The 22,456-nt window shown below is 40.9% G+C and overlaps 1 protein-coding gene across 1 annotated transcript in view; it reads right to left on the bottom strand.

Moving 5' to 3' along the window:
- Nucleotides 1-2,192: 2,192 nt before the first annotated feature.
- The window catches only part of LOC137192777 (anosmin-1), a 46,480-nt gene continuing 26,216 nt past the window's right edge, over nucleotides 2,193-22,456 (bottom strand). The window contains exons 7-14 of the mRNA XM_067603708.1: nucleotides 21,097-21,302; nucleotides 19,377-19,521; nucleotides 17,914-18,051; nucleotides 14,997-15,085; nucleotides 13,660-13,831; nucleotides 5,155-5,375; nucleotides 4,402-4,543; nucleotides 2,193-3,432 (exon numbers count right to left, since the gene is read on the bottom strand). Coding sequence (XP_067459809.1) covers nucleotides 3,374-3,432; nucleotides 4,402-4,543; nucleotides 5,155-5,375; nucleotides 13,660-13,831; nucleotides 14,997-15,085; nucleotides 17,914-18,051; nucleotides 19,377-19,521; nucleotides 21,097-21,302 — 1,172 coding nt within the window. The 3' untranslated portion in view covers nucleotides 2,193-3,373. The remainder of the gene's footprint in view (nucleotides 3,433-4,401; nucleotides 4,544-5,154; nucleotides 5,376-13,659; nucleotides 13,832-14,996; nucleotides 15,086-17,913; nucleotides 18,052-19,376; nucleotides 19,522-21,096; nucleotides 21,303-22,456) is intronic.

Raw genomic sequence — 22,456 nt, 5'->3', positions numbered from 1 at the left:
GCTCATTGAGATGTTAATCTGCAGAACGGGTGCTAAAGGGTCAGAGGAAATGTGTGGGAGAAACAGCGTATCTTTGTTACGCTCCCCTGAAAGGACTCAATGTGTTATTCTCAATTCTAATAAAATAAGGTCTAATGTCAACCAGAAGATGGGCAAATATTTAACTGACTGGGATTATTCAAAGAGCCAAATGAATAATATTGTTTTCAGAAATATGTGTTTAAATTTGAAAGCAATATCCCCTGCCTAACTTTCACAATAGGGATGTAATGTCATGCAAAGTGAATAAGCCCTCACTGGCCTTGTATCATCAGAGACAAAGCTTTTGTACTGACGACTGGCCTATTATTTAGCTGTTGCATTTTTCCCTTTCTTTTATGTCCTCTGAGACTTGGACGTCTTGCAACATGCCTCAAAGGAGGCTGGAGGCCCTTTTGTTTTGAGGTTTTCACACTTGAGGGCCATGGTATTTGGTGTGTGTGGAGAGGGACTGTGACGGCCTGAAAGGGAGAGGGGCTGGGCTGGCTCAAACAGAAAGGAGCCTTGGCTAAACACTGGCGTGGCTCCTAGAAAAGAGAGAGGGATTAGTGTGCACAGACCAAGAGGAACTAATCTCCTGTGACATAATAGAACTGTACATAAACAACATCCCTGAGAAGTGAGTGGCGAAGCATTGACTGACTGAAGAGGCTGAGTGTGTGAAAACAAGGGCTCAGAATAATTTGTTACTGACTGTGGAGACCGGTGATGAGAACGGACTGCAACCAGAAATCTAAACATCTGGCCACTAACATCTCTTCATATAGAAAAACATGCACATATACACACACACACAAATATGCAAACACCACACCCTTTACAGTTCAAGATTTCAATTTTTTCATTCAACATGCTCATATTTGCAATACTGAATTAACTCTGGTTAACACTGGAATAATATTTAGCAATCTGTGGACACTAGTTGACCTTTTGTCAAAGGTTAAGAAAATTAGAATTGAAATCTGAAACAAGAAGATGATTCAGGGGTATAAAAATGCATGACAGTGCACCAAATTGAGGCTGGTGATGCAACTGCAATGTTTGGAAAAGTTAGGAAATGCTTGTTTGTTTGTTCTACTGCAATGTACCAATCTTCTGTCATTTGAGGCTTAAATTTGGCTTGAATAAAAGTTATTCTTGGTATGGTTTTGTCATTCTTGACTGAATTACATTGGCAGAGCTGATCTTTGGAAATGTGTCTAATTGATCCAGTTTGGATTGTCCACATGCAGTACGGGGTTACAACAGGAGCAGATACTCTCTGAATGCTCTGATGGCCTAGTTGAAGGAGGTGAATAAAGTGTTGCTCTTACATACTTGAATAACCATCAAACTTCCCTTTAAGAAACTCATGCACTGCCAACTGGAGGAGATATGGATGTTCAATAGTGCGGTGCAAGTCAATTTTTAACAACCGCTGTAGTTCCTGTGGAGGTTGAATGCACTTCTTATAAGTCACTTTGGACAGAAGCGTCTGGAAAATTAATGTAATGTAAAGGAAATGGTCACACATCATATAAACCTGGTTCATATAAACCTTTTATCTCACTGAAAAGATGTCTTTAGGCTGAACTTTTCAGGAGAATGTAATATAAGTCAACTTGTCTGGATACACTCGTTAAAATATATGAAATGTGTAAAAATACCATTGCACTATTCTGTATCCACACCTTACAGGATAATGTTTGCTAAAGAAAAGGCTGTTTTCTGACATACACAAATAACTAAATAGCTTCTTAATACTAAAATCATACACTCCACACATGGCTTAACTCTCAGTCTCACTTTTAACTTTATTTTCTTGTAAACATTTCTACTTTTCATTTTATAGGGGTGAAAGGCAGAGGAGGGATTTAACGCTTTTCAAACACACAAGTGCTCTGAGAGGCAGAGCATTATGTTGAGGGGTGCCCGACCTCAGCGATGGTAAATTCACTCGGGGCTGTTGAGCTAGATGACCTGTTTATTTGGACTTGCAGAGCGCATTTCTCAGGCTCCTGGACCGATCAGTGAATATGCTGTACACAGAGTCTGCCATGATGGGTTTTACAGCCAAAATAAGCAACAGTAACTGCCAAATAGTTCAGCACTGGGAGGAGAAACATGTCTATTTACTGCTCACAGCAGCTTCAATTAAACAAACAGCAAAGGGAACTGGTTAAGGATTATTTTATTACTTAGCAGTTTGTACAGTTTCTACCATGGAAAAATAACATGTAACATAAGACTGTATTTACAATTCCATTTTTACAAAACGTCTTTACAAGATTTTTTTGTGGGTTCAAAAATTTGAGACTAAAACACAGAAAAACATACACATTCACACACATCCAAACCAAACTTTGTAATACACACATAAATAAATATAGACATTCACTGACTGTTCCACGACAAATATTTCTACAGCCAAGAACATGTACAATTCATCATTTCCACACATGTTATAATTTCATTAATAAACATTACATATTACTCCCAATATAATTCTTTGTTAATCTGTTAATGAAATATTGCTAACATATTGAAAAGAGGTAACACAGACATCATTTCATGCCAACAGAATGCTAACGGTTGTCATGCAAAACCATTACAAGCTTTCAATTTGAAGCAAGTACTTGTAATTCATTTACAGTTCAAAAATCAAATGTACTACATGCAACATACTATGTGAAATATTCTGGGTTAGACAACAATGACTTAAGTTACATTATCCATCAGTATTGACTGTATGCCTAAGCGCCTCTTTAATGGGTAACACAAAATAAATAGATCAATTTCTACTTTTCTTCATGAATAAACAATTGTTTTACAGTTTTTACGCCGTTTCCCACCATCTGTGTTCAACCATCTTCAATTAAGTTGCAAGTAATTGTTTTTCTTTATATCATGAATGAACATTAATCAATTCAACTTGTGTTGCAAGTTCTCTCTGATCGAATCAAGTTGAAATTGTTAATACTATCTTGCTGCTTACAACGACTGCTGCATCACAACGACTTTTGGGGGTTCTTGAATCATACTTTTGCCTGGACTTTTCTAACTTCCTGATGAGTTGGGGAGCTGTTTACTGACAAATGCAGAATATGGGACCTTGCAGTAAAATTTCAACTGTACAGACCAACCCGTCCGGTGACATATCAGTCAGAGGGGTTAAGAAGGAATAGCTGATGTGTTGTGGAGCCTGGAGGAAGAGGACCCATATTTCACGAGCAGGGGGGTCAGTTCATGGTCTGGTGTGCTGTGTTTCTGTTTGGTTCCACACATTCCTTCTCTGACAGGCAGGAGCAGAGAACCACTGGTACATCTCCCTCTTGGGTTTGCTTCGACTTGGAGCTCAGTGTCTCTCTACTGACGGCTTCTGGTGATGAGAGTGGTGCTGCCGCAGTCTGGGCCCTAGAAAACACACATGATCAGAGATCCATCATATGCCAACTCAGAAACTCCTTGCAATAACTGACAACTTTTTCCACACAGTATAAATGTGCTTAGCAGCCAATTTTAAGTGGGACTTTTCCAGAAAAATTATTTGGCCTCAAGTAAGTAATGTGAAAGGAGCACAGCATCTCCTCTTAAAGCTGCTATGCTTTTGCTATCCAATTATTAAACCAGATTCAATAACAGATTTTTGGCCACTTGGGGAAAGCGGAAACATTTTGTAAACAACACTGACATACATCACACTTTGCTTGTTAGCGAACAGTTGCCAATTTACACGTCCAACGGACACAGAGCAAAATTGGCATTCATTTAGAGTCACGTTTGTGTCCACTTGATGACTTTAAGTCCAATATTCATTCTCATTTCACCTCTGCTTTGCTCTCTACCAATTCTTGAGCAAAAAATATAACTCTTATTGCTAAATGCTCCACTGTGTTCAACTGCTTGTCATCTGATGATGGGGAGGTAGTGTACAGTGGGTTTTTAGAGCCTTTTCACTGAAAACAGCTGCCTGCTGTGTCTAGAGAAGAGTTTGATGAGAGCGCTGAGACTGAACCAAAACAGTAAAGTTGCAGCTGGAAAACCAAAACAATGAGCTGAAAGATCCTAAAATCTTTTGCGGAGCTCAGAGATGGTTATAACTCTCTGTGGGTTCATAACCACAATTCAATTGTTAATATAAAAATAATGATTACAGCTGCTTAAAGGATGAATGGAGAATCTACAGTATGCTGTTAGAACAGAGCAGTGACACTCAAAACACAAACTTCAACAGATAGTCCAAAAAGTAAGACGTCATATTGTCAGGCATGATATAGCACCAAATATGTTTCCAAAATATTTTAAAAATTTAAACTGAGCTAATTAATTTTCAGCTCATATTTCTTGAGCAGTTTGACAAAGCAACAACAGGCAGTGACTTACGGTGTTGAATGACTGGTAATATGTTCGGGGTCTGGAAGGTCTTGACAGTGGCGGGACCTTCCCCTCCAGTTGTTATTACTTGTACCTCCAGTCTGTAGTAAGTGGATGGCCGCAGGTTGGACACTACAAGCAAATTATGATCCTGCCAAGTGAGGAAAGAGAGACATGCAATGAGTGTAGTTGTCTTTGCACACACCACAGACAAAAACAAATACTTTGTTTTCATAAGGCTTGCTGTCTCTCTTCTTTGCAGCCAGCTTGATAAAGCGTGCGGTGGGTGGTTTTATTTTTAGTTGAGCTCCAGAGGCTGGGAGGTGCAGATAGGCGGAACGTGTTGTTGATGGAGCAGATTATGTCAAAGAGCGGCTTTTTCAGAGCTCTCACGGAGGATGAAAGAAGAAGACATGAAGGCAGATGAAAAGGTAGAGAAGGAGAACTTCCAGCAAGACACAGCGCTTCCTGAGATCTATTCCTATGTCTGTCTACACACCAGCGCTTATCACAAGATTCATGCAAAGAGGCCACAACAGTGTTATCCTTAAATCACCCTCACCTCTGACAGATGCTGTGAAATGAAATGCTGAAGATAGAACTTCTTTTCCTATGGCACAGGACTATATACTGACTATATGTGACAGAGCGAAATCCCCTGTGTCATATGGAAACAAACTGCCACATTTAATACAAGCCATAGCTATTACAGGAGCTAGAATAGAAAAACTACAATTCGTGTTTTAATCCAAATAGACTTACTGGAGGCAGGATCTGGGACTGTGAGATGATGCTGTTAGGCAGGCTGTTTTGCCGGCTCTCAGTGGTGATCTCAGCCCAGGTGACTTGAAAGCCTGTGATTCGCTGATGGGGAGCCACCTTGGACACACGCCACAGGAAGCTGCCGGTGATGTTTCCCTCATTGATGGAAAAGGAAGCCGTCAGGTTCTCTGGCTTAGCCAAAACTTTTGGAAGCCCGGTAGCTGTTAGGAGAAAGGTGGTGTCAGTCAGGGTTTTGATATTAAGGGAATAGTTCCACATTTTAGGGAAAAAAAACACTTATTTGCTTTCTTGAGTTGCATGAGAAGATTGAAATTTCAAGCCTGTATGCTAGCTATGTAGCTACAGGCAGCAGCCTGGCTCTCTCCAAAGATAACAAAATCCACCTGCCAGCACCTCTAAAGTTCACTAACTGTGTTGGAAATGTACTGACTGTGATGGATATTTACTGAGATGCTTAAGTTGTGTACTGAGAAGCTCAGTCTCTATTAGGCCATGATCGTTCATGACACTCATAACTATGTGTTTTCTGGTATACTTCATCAGGCCCAGCTGAAAGATAAGATGTGTCCAGCAAGGTTAGGGGTTGGAAGTCTGTATTAAGTGGAAAGATTTGCTGTGAACTCTAAGCATTCTGTATGTTCAATTTGAGTGTACACATTTGAGTGCTTCCCGGGCCCAGAATAAATGCTCTCTTGTAAGACAAGGGAGACTTGACCAGGGAGTGACATTTTTTATTCATCAAACTGGCGTCACGAACAGGATTTCAATATGGCTGGAGGCACAACACTGGGTGAGTAAAATAAGCATTAAATATTTTCATTACCTTTTTGACTCAACCTGTGCTCTGCCTGAAAAAATTGAACAAAAGAAAAATTTGATTGACAGTCAGGGATAGTGTGAATTAATGAGCGGTAAAGTAGATTGTAATGACACTGACTTTTAATATGAACTTTGGAAAAAACCTTAATTTATTCTGGAACTCTATTGAGTAGTACAGAGTTGAGTCCAAAAGCTAAGCGGAGAAAATTTGTAGTGAGGGATCCACAATTCACCATGGCTTTTCAATTCAAAATTTAGTAACTCCAGAAGGCTGTCTCCAGTTGCATTGAATGCACTGTGTTTGTTTTATGTTGTGTTGTGAAAACTGCTGCTTTAATTTGTTACATTCACAGGATGACACCAGCAGCCTACTTGATCTCCTACATCTGTTAAAAGTTCTTCTTTCACCCATCGCTGCAGATGGGTGAAAATGTCAGACAATGGGGTCTGACATTTCTAAGATTCTGAGTCAGGAGGAATTTAAAGGTCCAAAAATACCAAAACACCTACAGCAGAGAGTTATAGAGATAGGGAAAAAAAGAAGCTTATGAAAAATGCTCCACTTATTCCACCTGGCAGGCCAGCTGCATCGATTGCAAAACAATTTGGAGAATATTTTGCCTTGCCTTTCTGTATAGAAGAAAACAGAACTTAGATAAAGCTTATGCTCTGAAATGGAGAAAATAAGTGTTGAGTGCTAGAACTCTAAAATTCTCTCATAAACTCCTTGTAGATTAAAACAAAAAAATAGAGTTAAGATATATGGGAATAAAAATGGATAGCCTTCATGTAATCAACTCCTGGTTCTTACTCCAGTAAATTGCCTACAACCTCATGTAGGAAATAACTATTAACTCATTGTTTTGGGTTGGCAGAGAAACATATTTACAGGCCAGACACACATTAATAGATTTGGAAAATACAGGGTCCTTCAGACCAAAGAAAAAAAAAAAATCTCCTCCTCTAGGCTCATGTTACAAGCGACAGTATCACACACAGTGTAGAAAGTGTTATTGTCCTGTTTAACACATTGTTAAGCCTTAGTAGTGACTTCTTCTGACTAATTTCTTTGGAAAATCTCTGTGGCGGGTAATTTCATACCATTAATGCAAAGTTTGTGATGCTGTGCTGATTGTCAGATTATTCATTCTGAATATGACTGCTTGTGACTGTGAGGCTTTGCTGAAAGTCTTGGTTGTTTTCGCTTGTATTACAAGGTTGTTTTCTGCTGTGTTAAAATATTTGTTGTTGTCTTAATAGGTTGAATAGGTTCCTCAGTTGTAAAAGACATAGGCTTTTTATCTTCTCTGTGAATCTGCAGAGTAATGTGCACATGATGTGGATAAGTTCCCGCTGTAAGCAAGTTATTCCACCTGTTGCTGTAATAGTGCTTTGTTTGAAGTACCATTAGCATTAACGTTTCTGGCTAATTGTTAGCAGCATTTGGTCATGAATGCTTATGATGTTAAGATAACGTTGAGTCAATTTTCATTGCAATTGTTTGTGCTGATTCTGTAAAGTATTTTGATTTGTGTGAAGTCACTCTTTACTGTTGCTGAAGTGACCAGTGGATCTGGAAGTACATTGTATAGATGTTTTAGTTGGATCTTCCCCTTACAGTGGATATCTGTGTTGTGCTGTGTTGTTTTGCCCACTTTTCGACATGATCTTGGACCTACGGTGAAGAGGTGGTCTGCTAACACACACACACACACACACACACACACACACACACACACACACACACACACACACACACACACACACACACACACACACACACACACACTTAGTCTCAGACAACTCCACTGAGTTGTTTACATTTGTTATCGAACACCGAGCTGCTGTACTTCTACATTTTACAGACCCTCTTCAATTTTCACTTGAACAACATACACCTGCTTCAAAATAAAAATGTTGGTGTTGGCTTCTCCACACAGCAGTTAACGCCATTTTTGTTTAAACAATACCCACTGAACCAGATGTCAATTCCATTTTGGCCTCCTTTCAATCCAATTCTAAATTTTACATATTGATGGACCTGCAGTCTTCTTTGTATATTCCATTGTATCCTGATATTAAGATTCTTTTTGCTTTTACCTTTGAGGGTAAGCAGTATGATTGGTAAATATTGGAGAAAAGATTTGCACATTTGCAAGCCATATACGCCAAAGCAGTAAGGACAGACCTTGATGACCAGTGCCTCTGGGAGGTAGTACATTGCTTCAATAATACCAATGTCCCTTCCTGCTTTCCATCTGAAGAAGCCTGTGAAACAGATACTAATCTCCTCCTGGAATGATTGGCTGGGTGAGGATGCAGAACATCGCTTGTCAAGCTGAAGTTTCGTCAGCTTAAGGTTAACTATTTGGGACACATTTTGGAGAATGGCCACTGGCTTTTCTCACCTGACAGAGTGAAGCTGCTGTTAGCAATGCCTCCTCCACATGTAAGGTGGAAATGCTAGTTAAACATGACCAGCTATTGTCATCATTGGGTTACTGCAATGGACATTCCTCTGTGCTGCCACACTGGATTCTGCACCTGATGCTGTTCAATGAACTTAAAGTATGACATCTACTTTCAGAGACTTGAACACTGCTATTACATCTGCATCAGCCTTGGGATTGCCAGACTTTAAGTTGACTACTATCAATATGTGCATAAGAAGGACAGCTTCACCTTGGGTATTTGGGTCAGAGATAAGGTTGTCATTACTGCTCTGTGGCCACTCTTTTATTCTACTCTACTCTATTCCATTCTATTTTATTCTATTCTTCTGCCTCCTGTAGTACAGGGAATGCTAGGCTGTTTGTTTGTGTAGCTGCCACGTTTATCCTAATTGAGAATTCAGCCCCACTGGGTTTCACCTGTAAAGTTTTGTTAGCGTATTTGCGTGTTTTGCATTCTGAACACTTCTGCCACCCAGTACATGACAGCTGCTTATACAACTGGCTATGAAGCAATCATTTCTCTACCGTTTTGATTCATAGAACTCCACCTTTAAAGCCAGCCACATTGCTCCCTTTGATTGACTTAGACAAGGAGTTAGTTACCCACAATTGTGAAACATTGACTGATACATTTACATTACCTAGGCTTGATTAGTTGCAAATTCCCATTCCAAATTCAGATTTGATCTTTTGCGATGGCTATGTGGTCACCTCTGAACCAGGTGTTGTTAAGGCGTATGTCCTGCCACCTGGAGTTTTGCTCAGTAGGCTGAGTTTTAAGTATTCATGTTGCCTGTATTTTGACTGTAGGCCAGTCTGTAACTTTTTATATCTGATTCCTGAGATGCCTTAGAGTGGCTCATGATTTTAAGGAGGGTGGAAACTGTGTGAGTTTTTGATCTCATCTGGTAAACTAATTTAACATTCAGCTCTGATATTTGAATTTGTTTTAATAAAAGTCATTCTCTTGCTGTTGCAATTGGCTATTGTGAAATGTGCTGTTTTTCACTGATTGCCTCACTTGATGATGTTGAAGATGCATAATCCTGAGCTGACTGTTGTAAAGAGACTGTGGAAAATAAAGGTTGTTCCCAGTCGAAGTCAGGCTTGTGGCTCCACCCTGATGGTTTTCAGTTTTTCCGTCCCTGCTCCACGTGTTAGCACAAGTTGCACACGGGTCTTCAAATGGAAAGGGGGGGGGGGAATCATGTGATCCAATAATTCGTCCATTAATAACCATAGTGACTTAATCATTGGTAAGCAGACGCACAGTATCCTTACAACATAAGGGCAAACAGCAGTAAAAACATTATCGCTTACCTTCGTCCTTAGGACTGTTTTAAATATGTAAATAGATTTTGTGCATCCATGTATAAGATACAAATATCTTTTAGTTACTCTACATACATTCTCCAAGTAGGTATAAGTGTTTCCCAAAAGAAAATAAGTTGCTCATTTCTGAAGTCACCCAACAGCTGAGCAAAGTGTTAGGGATAATTGGAAGTTGCATTTTCCTTTTCACCCCCAGAACTCAGGACAGGTAGAAAGGATGTAGGACACAACTGAAGTATGAAGTACACCTAGGAGAACCACAAGGATAAGTTCACATGAAATGTTGATGGGAAGATCTTTCTGTGCAGTTGCAAGCCTGCCACTGACATCTCACAGAGCTACCCTATGGACAGAGGAATCCCTGACAGCGTATCTATATGCTAACTAACATTCTGAGAAGGTTCCATTTACAGGTTTCTGCCAGAGCCTGGGAAAGATTCCTTTAAGATAAAATATTTTGTGTTTGTGAAATCACTAGATAAAGTTTTTCTATCTCCTAGTTGCAGCTGCCCAAAAGAACCACTCCGATGGTGGAAGTGAAAGCAGAATGCATCCATGCCACAAGGTTCCAAAGAGATCTAAACAATGGAGATGAGGGTACAGTCGGTTAATCAGCCAGAGAGACTTCTCTGGGAAGTCCTACTTCAGCTCTTCAGCATAAGTGGCACTACTTCCCCCATTCCCCTGAGGCAACCACGTAAGACAATCACCAGAGCATAAGAGCTAATATATTCTCAGAACAGACACATTCTAATCTTCCACACACAAACCAACCAGAGTACTAGGACAAAAGCACCACCGTGGGATGAAAGAAACATCCCAACAAGAGACATTATCCCTCATCACATGATAATCAGAAGATGGAAACACATAGGAAACATAGCTCTTATGAGACATCAAATGTAGCTATGCAAATTATGGTAGGTTATGCTAATAGCAGAAATCTGTCTAACTGTTGGATATGTCATCAAATGCCATCTTCCTCCCACTTGCCTATGCTAACTCCAACTCCATTCACTAAAGCAGATTGGGAAGAGTCTAGTTTGTGCAACTTAAGCAATCAGTTTACTGAAAACGTTTTATTATCCCAAGTTAATCAGTATCATCGAACTCCAGATGTAAATATAGCTGAACTACACAAGGTAATGAGTTTCCAAACGCAATACCTAGGTTTGTTCCGACATATGTTAGTATTGATTCTGAGACAAACTAACTGCTCATCCAAAAGGTGGTCTGATTGTGAAGCGTCTAATGTAGCTGTGACACTTAAAGTAAATGCTTGGGTAGAATCTGTTCCATGGGCTGAAATATTACCTCTATCCTTGGTGTTAGTAATGTCACTTAATTACTCTATCCCTCTAAGTACAGTAAGTAAGGACAGAGATAGCTCTGTATCCTTTCCTATGTTAGATGTTCATTAGTTAAAGCAAGTTCTGTTTCTATATAGATTTGGACCCAAGACCTGTGCAAGACTTATACAGTCCACTACTGCAAACCTTAGGATATAGTAACTGTTCTAGCATCACAAACCTAAATGTAACCTCTTCACCTACCGTTCCAGAGTGCGTCTATATATGACACTAAAGCCTATGGGTGTATTCCAGCTGGTCCAGTGCAGGGACTGCGTTATTTAGCATTCCTGGTTCTCCTAATCAGGCCTGTGTCTGGTACTGAAATTGCGCACCTGTAAGAGCCACTATGTAAGTGTCAACATTGAGATTACAGTACATTCCAACATATTGCAGGTGTCCTAATTCCATCTTTCGGCATCTTTACTAATCAAAAGGAGACCACTGCCTTGACATAAGTACTAGAAAAGCATATGAACCCTTAGAGCTATGGCTGACGAAACGCATGAGACCAGAAAGGTAGCTTTACAGAACCATATAGCCTTAGATCTAATATTTGCCTCACAAGGAGGAGTCTGCGCCGTGGTAGGGTCAGAGTGTTGCACCTACATCTTGATGCATTGACCCATTGTCCGAATAGTGGCCGACTTAGTGCAGGATACTGAAAAAGATTTTGCAGAGCTGCATAATTTTCATTCTTCCATCATGCGCCTAGGTGTTACGGTAGTGATTGGGATAATAGTGTTGATCATTGATCATGCATATCAGTCTTGATCAAGGGTCGTGTTAGGCAATTTACAAAAATTATGGTTAAGCAAACCGTAAGCCCCGAGACCTTTGAAATGCTTGACAGGCCGATGCCCGTTTGTCCTTTGGCATTCTATTACCAAGACGATTCCTTGGGTGATGACTATCATATTGGTGACCTGTTCAACACTGAAGCCGCAATTAAATAAATGAATAGCAGTTTCAAGCCAAAACATCCCTACTACACTACACTACACACAGACACATGGGGTATTATTAGTATTATTATCAGTTGACCAGTAATCAGAGATTGTAATCATTTTAATGCACGAGTCCACACCTAATTGTTGATTGATGAAACCGATTTTGTTTTTAGATCATTTTGTTCTTCATGGATTGCTAATATTGATTATGTGCCTTAAAATGCCAGTGTTAAGTGCTTTAATCAGCAGGTAGTGTTTCTTCATGCTAATATCTGAGAGCTAACATCACTGTAACCAGGAGATCTGAGCTAAATTGATCTACAGGACTGTGTTTCAAGCATATGAATGTCAATTATTACCTGCTTAAAATACTATGACATATTGTTGATATTGATTATAGTTACTCAGTTGTTGTCTTTTCTCTTGTTTCACTAATAGAGTTGCTAGACACTGTGGTCTTTTACCCTTCTCTTGCCAATCATGAGGGGATGTTTGGCTGTTGTGTACCTATGACTGGTGACCTCTGCCAGGAGTCTTAACCTCTTAGTGGGGATCCTTTGACTGTTGTTGGGTCGGACAAAGCTCGTAGGGCATAGGATAGATAGTTGATGTTGATCTCATGATCAAAAAAGAACTGTGTTGGAAATTTACTGACTGTGATGGAAATTTACTGAGATGCTGAAGTTGTATACGAAGAAGCTTAGTCTCTGTTAGGCCAAGGTCATTCATGACTCAGCTGAAAGATAAGATGTGTCCTTGCAAGGAATCTTCTTGTATTGGTATGGGTTGCCAGAGTTGTCTCCAAGTGCAAGGCAGCCCTGAGACAGCAAGATTAGGGGGTTGGAAGTATGTATAAAGTGGGAAGATTCACTGTGAACGCTAAACATTCTGTATGTTCAATGCGAGTGTACACTCCTAGGCCCAGAATAAAGCCCCTCTTGTAAGACAATGGAGACCTCACCAGAGTGTTTCATTTTTCATACATTTCTAACTGACACATTATATCTCATTAGTTTAATGCTAACAAAAGAGTAAAAAGGATATGTTGCGGTTTTATGGGGTGTTATGTGCCGGACTATTTCTTGGCCGAATACAGTAACTTCCTAGAGTTCCCTGCTCACTGTAACGACAAGACTCTAGGAATCCAGCAGAGACTCCAAGAAGTTACTGTGCCCAGACAGGAGTCCAGCACATAACCCTTCCTAGAACCACAACATGTCATTTTGACACTTTTGCAAAGATTAAACAAACAAGATATAATGTATAAATTAGTGAGCTTTAGCATTTGTTAGTTTTGGACAGAGCCAGGGTAGCTCTTTCCCCTTAAGCTGAGCTAACCGGCTGCTGGCAGTAGCTTCGTTATTACCTTACATACAAGAGAGAGGTATCAATCCTCTCATCTAACTCTCGACAAGAAAGCCAATAAGTGCATTTCCAAAAATGTTGAACTACTCTTTTATCAGAGTATAGATTTTTTCCATCAACATGATTATAATATGCTATGATGTCTCGTTACTGTAACCACACTAATGCAGATTGATTTTAAAATGCTCTTTACGTGTCAAACGGCTGAATACTTACCTCCCTCCCCTGGGCAGGGGATGTGTTTGTGAGTCTTGCTCCGGATGGTAGCACAGGATGGTGTAAGGAAGGTGGTGCTCTCGTCCTTGGAGCGTCTCTTGGACTTCAGCATGTGAACTGTGACTTTGTACTTGCAGGAGAACAGCAGGCCCGGGAGGTTGATGTAGTTCTCCTGAGCCAAGAAACACATTATTCAGCCCTGATGACTTTGACATGTCACCCAGGTCAGGTCCCATGGAGCTTCAGAGATAATTAAATACACAGCGCCAGGGCAGATCACATTCCCACTCAGGCCTCAGGAATATGCCACACATCACAGGACCACTTTGAACACTCACATGGTAGGGTTTAGACCACTATTTTCCTATTCTAACTGCAATATCATTGGTTTTTATAGCTTCCAAATGTTTCATAAACACAAGAAGAACTGAAATTAAGATTAAGCAACCAAAGCAGATTCATGTGTAATTTGAAATGAGAATGGCCTGTAAATCATGCTAATGAATTCTGTGCAGCAGTCTTGCACTTAAAACTCATGGCAAACTTTAATCATCTATTGATCTCAACAAAAAAAAAAAAAAAAAATCACCTTTCTCATCAGGAAACAAAGACCAAAAAAAGAAAAAGGAAAAATCCCGCTGACTGGTGAATTTAGATCTTACATTTGTAATAAAGAGGTTCTACATTAATAGGCAGTCCCTTGAGAACGGGTGTGTGTATATTCCCTCTGATATGAAACAGCTTTGATTAAAAGTGAATGAGGCGCTGTGCTCACATAAAAGCAAAAGCCTGGAATCCTTCCCAGTGATCTATAGAAAATGGATGTATATTTCCTAGCAACCAGAGTTCTGGTCCCCAAAGAATGTGTTGATTGCCAGGCCTCTGCCATCCTGTATCAGCCTGAGCCCGAACAGTTAACACCACCCCCTCCCCAGACTCTCCCAAACCCTACACAAACCCTGCTGCACCCTAAAAGAAGCCCCATGCAGAAGCATGGCTGGGGCCGTTGGAGGTGAATGATTCCCCATTCCGGGAAACATTGTTTAAGTAAATGCGTTTTATTGGCCAACACACCACATGCCTGACCACACGACTGACTCATAATATTCGAAACAACAGCCAGCGATTTGCCCAGTGCAAAATCCAACACAACAGGGCCTTGGGTTCACTCACTGGAGTTGTTTTCTTTAGAGGAGCTGTCCTCTCTAAGCATCAGACAAAAGGCTAGGCACGTGCTTTGCATAGCACAGAGCTGCTGATCAAACCACAGCTCTGTGCTATGCCCTCTTTGACCGGACCCTCAGTTGGAGGTTGTGAAACGGTTGCTGGACACTAACCTGTGTGACAGATTTCTCTGGTCCTCGTGTCTCATTGTGGCTGCAGTACTCCGGCATCCACTGGACATGGTAGCGACTCACTGCAGGATCTGAAACATGGGACAGATAAGAAGTCAGTGGCTAAAGTATTCAGATTTTTTACTTAGAAAAAGTAGCAAGTAAAAGTCCTGTATTCAGAATTTTAGTAAAAGTATGAGAGTATCATCTTCAAAATGTACTTAAATGTACGTTAAAGAAAGGCCTTGTCAGTGTTACAATATTGGTTTATTAATTTTAATGCCGAAGTGATTAGTTGATGAATCAATCAGTGGATAACAGAAGAGAACAGAAAAGTTAGCAAAAACAATATTTGATTAATCTTTCAAGTCATTCATAAAACACAAATTAAAGACATGTACTGGTTCCTGCTTCTCAAATTTGAGGATTTTCTGCTTTTCTCATTATATCATAGAAAATTGTGTATTTGGTCTATTGGGCCGACAAAACAAGCTATTTGGCTCTAGGAAACTCTCGTAAGCATTTATCACTATTTTTTTTAACCTTTTTTACAGACTAAACACTTAAAAAAATCAACAGATCAATAAATAATAATAATTGTTCTTAGAACCAATCCTAATAATTATTACTGATGCATTGTGAAGAACCAATTTAAACGTAGTAGCAGATCTACATGCTGTTAGATGAACGTAGAACAACACAGTTTATTCACTGAGGTATCATCATAGGTTTTGGATGTGAAATATTAATCTGCAAAGTTAATATAATAAAAAATATCATACTTCTGCCCTTCTATCTCTGAAATGTAGTGGCGTAGGAGTATAAAGTAGCCGCAACTCCCCCGTTCCACCCAAAAAAAGGAACATACTGTACTAAAGTACAGTGCTTGAATAAATCTACTTTGTTACATGCCACCACTGTGCCCACTGAACATGAATCATATATCAAAAGACAATCTGACAGGCTGAAATGATTAAACAATTGATATCTCACAAATTACAACACTTCCCATCTGAGATCTCATATCACTATTTCCATCATTGATGACCATGATAACTTATCTGTCTCTGAAAATTAAAAACAACTTGAAAGCACTTCCTTCCTTATCTTTGCATGATGCCTATTAAATATAATTTTCCTGTTTCCTAAACCTTTCCTTTTGTAAGCTGAGGGCTAGATTCCCAACCAAAACTTGGAAAACTTTTCTACTTCAACTTAAAAGATTTGCATTCTCATGAGTAGCCATGCTCATGCCGGGGCACACTAGCTCTCTCAGCTGCAGCACCCATCACTTCATTTCTGTATAGTAGCTTCTCATGAGCTCATCAGCAGTGTTTATCTGCCCATCACCCTCATCTTATGTTACTAAATTCATTATTCATTCGACTATGTCGCTTGAATATGTGAAATACTTCTCCGATTAATAATTAAGTTATGCCATGTTCGCCCCTCGGCAGCGGCCTGGGTTATAGAGGGGAGATAAAAGGGGTCCTTTGAAGGCTTAGACACAGATCTGGCACTTGGAGCCCTTGAGCTCTTTGGAAGCAGAAGAGAGGAATTACAGTGAACCAGGAAATCAGGGAAAAAATAAACAAGATATGCTTAGCCAGGGTCTAACGGAGAGGGGAAGTGGTATGTAAAACAAGAAATGGGACATGGAAATCAGGTAGAGAACAGAGCCTCAGTGGTGTTCGATAAATCATGACTGGAAGCGAACCTCAGAAGTGCCGCCACCGCCGGACTGCTGACTATTGTCTGGGTGCTGGGCAGACAGCGATATATTATCTGAGCTGGTGTACAGTAAGGTTCTCTTTCGTCTGCTGGAGACAACCCAGAGGCTGGGCTGGTTTGGATCACAGAGACAATGAGTGAGAGTTTAATCATGGTTCAGTTAACCTGTCCCCTTCTCTCTGTCACACAAACCAGATGTCCAGAGACTCCAACTCTCCAGGCCATCTGTATGTCTGTATGTTTACAATAGTGGAACACAGGTTGTCAGAGTCAAAGACAGGGTCATCCCTCAGACTAATGAGTGGCAGTGGCACATATACTGCAGACCAGGACCGCAAACAAGAGACAGAAAAAGAAGCTGGACCGGGATTAACTCTGCTCTGCAACACTGTGATTCCCCAGCCATGCTTGATCCCCGTCAGCATCACTCAGCTCTCTGAGTCCAGGCCAACCTTGCTAACAGCTCTGGGCCAACTCCATCCCCCCCCCCTCTCTCTCTCTCTGATTCAGCAGTTGGTGTCTCACCAGGCCTCTCCTTCAGCCAGGGTTTGCATTCTTGACTCTAAGATGTGGAGTTTGGCTTGGGCGATGACATATATTAGTAACATAACATAGACCAGTGAATGGGACTTGACAGGTTACCCTGAGAGCATTGCTTTCAAGGTTTCCATATTTCCACTCTGGTATTAACAGAAGGGTTGGGGAATGGATGCCGCTGGGACAGGCATTCCTATAGGCTTTAACCCCTTGCAGTGCTGCAACCCACGACCATTTCTCTTCCCTATGACATCAGGTCTTGTAAAACAAAATGGACCGCTTCAACACTAATGCGAGGGCGAGGATCTATTAAATACAGCTGTCAATAAACCCCATCGCACGGCTCCGGCTCTGTGTGTTTATTGTTCTTTACTAAACAGTGGCTCCGGTCTACCAGTCCATGCGCAAGTTTACACCAATTTCCCCAGCACTCACATTACCAAGCACTCACAAAGACACATTGTTTCATTTATTTCATTTGCACCATCTCATACCACATTTCTTAGAAGAATCTTCCATTGTTTGGGTAACTGAGAACCGGGCATACCACATACACATATCATAGTTTACATGAGTCATAGTGATTGATGGACATAATGGGGTGCTAATTGGATTCTAACAAAGCTATAAATCAATACAGTATTGTGCATACCTCCTCGGTTCTTCCAGTAGACACGGACCTGCAGCTGGCCATCCTGGTAGAAGGGCGTGCCTACCTCTAGAGGGCCAGAAGGGCGTTTGGCCAAGGTTGAACCAAGAGGGGATATCTCCTCCTTCTTTGACTTGAGCACTAATTTCACAGGGAAGAGAAAGGAGAAATGTTTGCTGCTGTAGCTAAGACACAACGCTGGCTGTGTTGTGGCAAACTCTCCAGCATGGTAACAGAAACACACAATTATTTCTTTGTAAGATCACAGCAGTTACAACATGTCCTTTATGCATAAATGTGGTGTAACTCGATGGGTACACACTAACACTGCCAAGGTTAGAGGTTCAATTCCCTCTAGAGCCACACATGCTTAAAATATACACAATCATAGCACTGAGGCTTCGTCTGTGCTTCCTAAACATGCTGGGGATCCGAATGAATGCAGATGTGCTGTCAGCGTACCTTGGCCATTCCTGCTTTTTGCATTTCTCATGATGATTGTTTGCCTGAAGACTCTCAGCAATTTAGGAAAACAAAGACAAAGAAAATTGGATTTCGCTGTTTCAGCTAATCCCATATGGATCCGCAATCACAAAACTGCAGCTCCGTCCAGTTTTTTTTTTTACATTTTTATTTCAGGTAGCGCATGATTTACTTTTAATAGCAGCTACCAAGCTTGTTGATTTTTGGATGCCTTGTGACCACATGACTTTCACATCAATTTTTGAGGGGAGCCTTTACCAACACTAAAGGATTTAGCTAAAAGTATTAACCAAATAGCACATATGTTGTGTAACAAGACAAAGAGCCATGATAGCGGTCCTGTGATGCTGTACTTAGGCACAGCAGTACTTTGAAGTAAATGCCAGTAAATGCTAATGCCAGCATGCTACCATGCTCACATTGTGCTGATGTTCAGCAGGTATAGTGTTTACCATGTTCATCACCTTTAGTGTGTTTTGATAACATTTGCTAATTTGTACTAAACATAAAGTGCAACAGAGGCTACATGAATGACATTGGTTTTGCAAGCATTTGCTCTGAAGCAACATACTGGATAACTTAAAATTTGACCTGATGATGGCACTAGATGGAAACTTAGGGAATCACAAAGTGATTACAATTCACCCTCAGGGGGGCATGTTTGTCTATACCAAATTTCACAACAATCCAGCCCATAGCTGTTGAGAAATTTCCCTTAAAATGTCATAGTGACGCTAGAAGAAAAGTCAGTGGATTACCAAAGTTATTAGGAATCATCATCTGGGTACCATTAATGTCAGTACAAAATGCCAACCCTGACAATATTTGTTATATTATTTCAGTCTGTACCAAAGTGGTAGACCAATTGACAGACAGACTGACATTGCCATTCCTAGTGCCATACCGCTAGCATGGCTTAAAAAACATAACATGTTTGACAGCTGAATGAACAAGTGAATATTAGCAAAAGCGCTCATGTTTACCAGATTCGTTATTCTGGGTGGTGCTGAAGTGGAGTGAGGCCTTGGAACTCTTCAGTCGCACCTGTCCCCAGTACGTGACAGCCTGCAGCTCCACAGTGTAACTGCTGTTTGCCTGCAGTCCTTCCAGATCCACCCAGCTCTGAGCCTGTGACAACAGAAAAATCTTGGATGTTGGCATTTGCTTATTAACCACACTGTCACTTGAGCCTTAATTCGTAGCCCTGTCACTGTCCCAGTCACAGTTCCAACTCAGCTCAGCCCCAGCCAAACCAGGCCTATGGGAAAGCCCTGCTTATTAAGAACACATGTGGAGCTGAGGAAGGTATCGTGGCGAGGAGATAGCCTTCAGGGCCTTATGAGGGAGCCATGTTATCAGAGCCTCCCAGGGCTTCCTCACTGTGTTTGACTTCCAGCATTCCACCGTCAGCGTGAGCTTGATGAGTTCTTGTTATTGACTGTGTGTGTTTTGACATTCTTCTACCAGCAGGGTGCTTTCAAAGCCCTGAGGTGCCAAAGTGGAAACCAGTAGTACATGTGTCAATAGGTGTCTGGTGTCTCCCACCTCTATCTTCTCTGTGCCACATCTGCTATGCATTTCAAAAACTAATTCAGGAGAAGACTCTATAGAGGTGTGTGTGGACTGTCTAGACAAGCTGTCTTTCTGCCCGGGTCTCTAATGAAATATTCCTCATGGATACTGATCCACAGGGATGTAGCTATGAAGTCATGTGTTACTGGATATATAATGCAAATGGATCTGATTGGACTAAATACCAAGTCATGCATATAAGAAAATCTGTGATTTATGAGGAAAGATGATTTATCTATAAGGTCAATTACATAAAAAATATGTTTATGGACCCGCGGCCGCAATCACATTTCACTCTTAAGGTCTGTGACATTCCAATCAATATTTGCAAACATGAATATGTATTGTTACTGTAGAAGAGAGAAAATCATTCTTAACATTATTGACTACATACTATTGTAAAAAATATATATTTGTTCTTTCTATATGATCATAGGAGGTCATTAATAATACATGTTTCTCAGATGTTTTTAAGCTGTTTTGTCCAGTTTTACTGACACGAGTCTCACCTTAGTTTGAATATGTATGTATGTATGAATGTAAAAGACAGGATAGGAATTTGTGAGTATAGTTATGTCACCGCTTGACTTTGAAGCTACTGAGACCTATGTTAAAAATAAAACAAATAAATATATAAATACACTTAACCAATTCAGAAATAGCTGCATTACACAATCAAAAACTGCGAGTGTGAGTAGGATATAAAACAAAAGCTCCAAAATATCAACTGCCAAAAAATTGAACAATACAAATTGAGACATTTAAGAAACATATGCCCTTGAAATCATGATTTATCGCTAAAACAAGGCTATTTATCATAATCAATGTGTTTTCTTTCAAAGCTTCACTGTACGTTCTTAGCGGTTCTTCCATCAGTATAAGGAATTAAAACAATGAAGAACACATTGCATCAATAGCCTTGCAAGTATGTATAAATAAATGCAACCCCCATTCCATGTTTATCCTTTCTTCTACTACAGGCTTGCATGCACATTTACGCCAATGTGTTGAAGCCAGAGAAGAAGATGCTGAGATAATCTTGGATGAGACCCCGTACAGAGAAAGAGAAAGAGAGAGGGAGATGAAAACACAGAAAAGGAACACATCTCTAAGACAGGGTGAGAAGATTACCCCGTTGGTGGTCTTTCTCCTTTTCTTCTTAGATGGCACCATCGACTTGGTGGGCACAGTCCAGCTCCAGAACACTTTGTAGTGATGTACGGGAATATCTGGCTCCTCTGGCAGGGTCCAGTTGAGACGTGCTGTCAGCAGGCCTTCGTCTCCCAGCGTCACGTTGGTGACACGCAGATTGGTTGGGCTGGGGGGAGCGGATGGATCTGAAGACAAAGCAACAACAAGAAACAATACTGTCAGTGGTAACAGATCTTGTGCATCTGTAGACATTTAGGGAGGGAGACGAAGAGGGCCTCTGGTTCTTGTATGTGACAAATTTCGGGCCAAGGCAGCTTTTTTTTTTTGCAAGTATAATTCCAGGTTGAATGTCTTACAGGCCAGGACGCCTTTCACCACTTGAAGGTTTGCATTGCAGTTGAGGAGGGGGACTAGTATGACACTGTGTAAAGTAATTAGTCCTCCATTGACAATCTGGCGTGAGATGTTATGACAGGTGTCATGTCACGTCTATGACAGCGTTCGACAGGACCGAAAGAGCAGGTCAGGGGTTAACAAACACATGCTGCTCACTTTGGCTCAACATTCCGGTACTCTAACTAATGTGCGTGTGGTTCTGAACCTATCTGTGTGCGCTGTGACCCAGCCTACTGCCGGCCTCTGATGTCAGCCCGGTGTAGGAGGAGGGGCAGGGCCACATGCCAAACGCTAGACCGGAGGGAATAGCCCTGTAATGAGAAAATGATTCATGCCACAGCCCAGTTGGCTCCTCTCCCCTGCCCTCTCCCACCTGAAACACATTTAAAACCAGTCCAAAAACACAATTGGACACATCAGTTCTCCATACCAGCTGATGTTGGCTGTGCAAGATAAATAAGCAGTCAGTTCTTACAAATTGCCCTAACAAAGTATAGTAGAGCAAAATTGCAATCAGATGATATAGCCGTACTACATAAATAACAATGGCATGACAGAATGTCCAGGAACTCATCAAATCTGTGACAGCTTTCATCAATCTATCAGCGTGCTGGCACTGATTGGCCTGATTGGGGATCGTTTTCCATCCCTGCAGCAGAATCCTTTTCCCACCTGGTGTCTGGATCTGTCAGACAGCCATCCAAAATTCTCTAGGGAGCAAATGTATGATGAAGGATTGACAGGACAGGTCAACATACACACACCACCAAACACACTAATACTTTTCGTCTTTGGCACTGACTTTCAGGATTTGGCAGAACATGGTGTGTGCGTACGATCCCTGCCAGTGTTCAACCGGTAAACACTTTTTTCTATCTATGTGAATAACAAATTTAATGTGCACTGTGTATTAAATGGAGGTGGTCCACACAATGCAGACGCT

The sequence above is a fragment of the Thunnus thynnus genome, chromosome 11 (assembly GCF_963924715.1).
Source record: "Thunnus thynnus chromosome 11, fThuThy2.1, whole genome shotgun sequence".
Lineage (NCBI taxonomy): Eukaryota > Metazoa > Chordata > Actinopteri > Scombriformes > Scombridae > Thunnus > Thunnus thynnus.
Note: the sequence above shows the minus strand (reverse complement) of the source record. Positions and strands in the feature narration are given on the sequence as shown.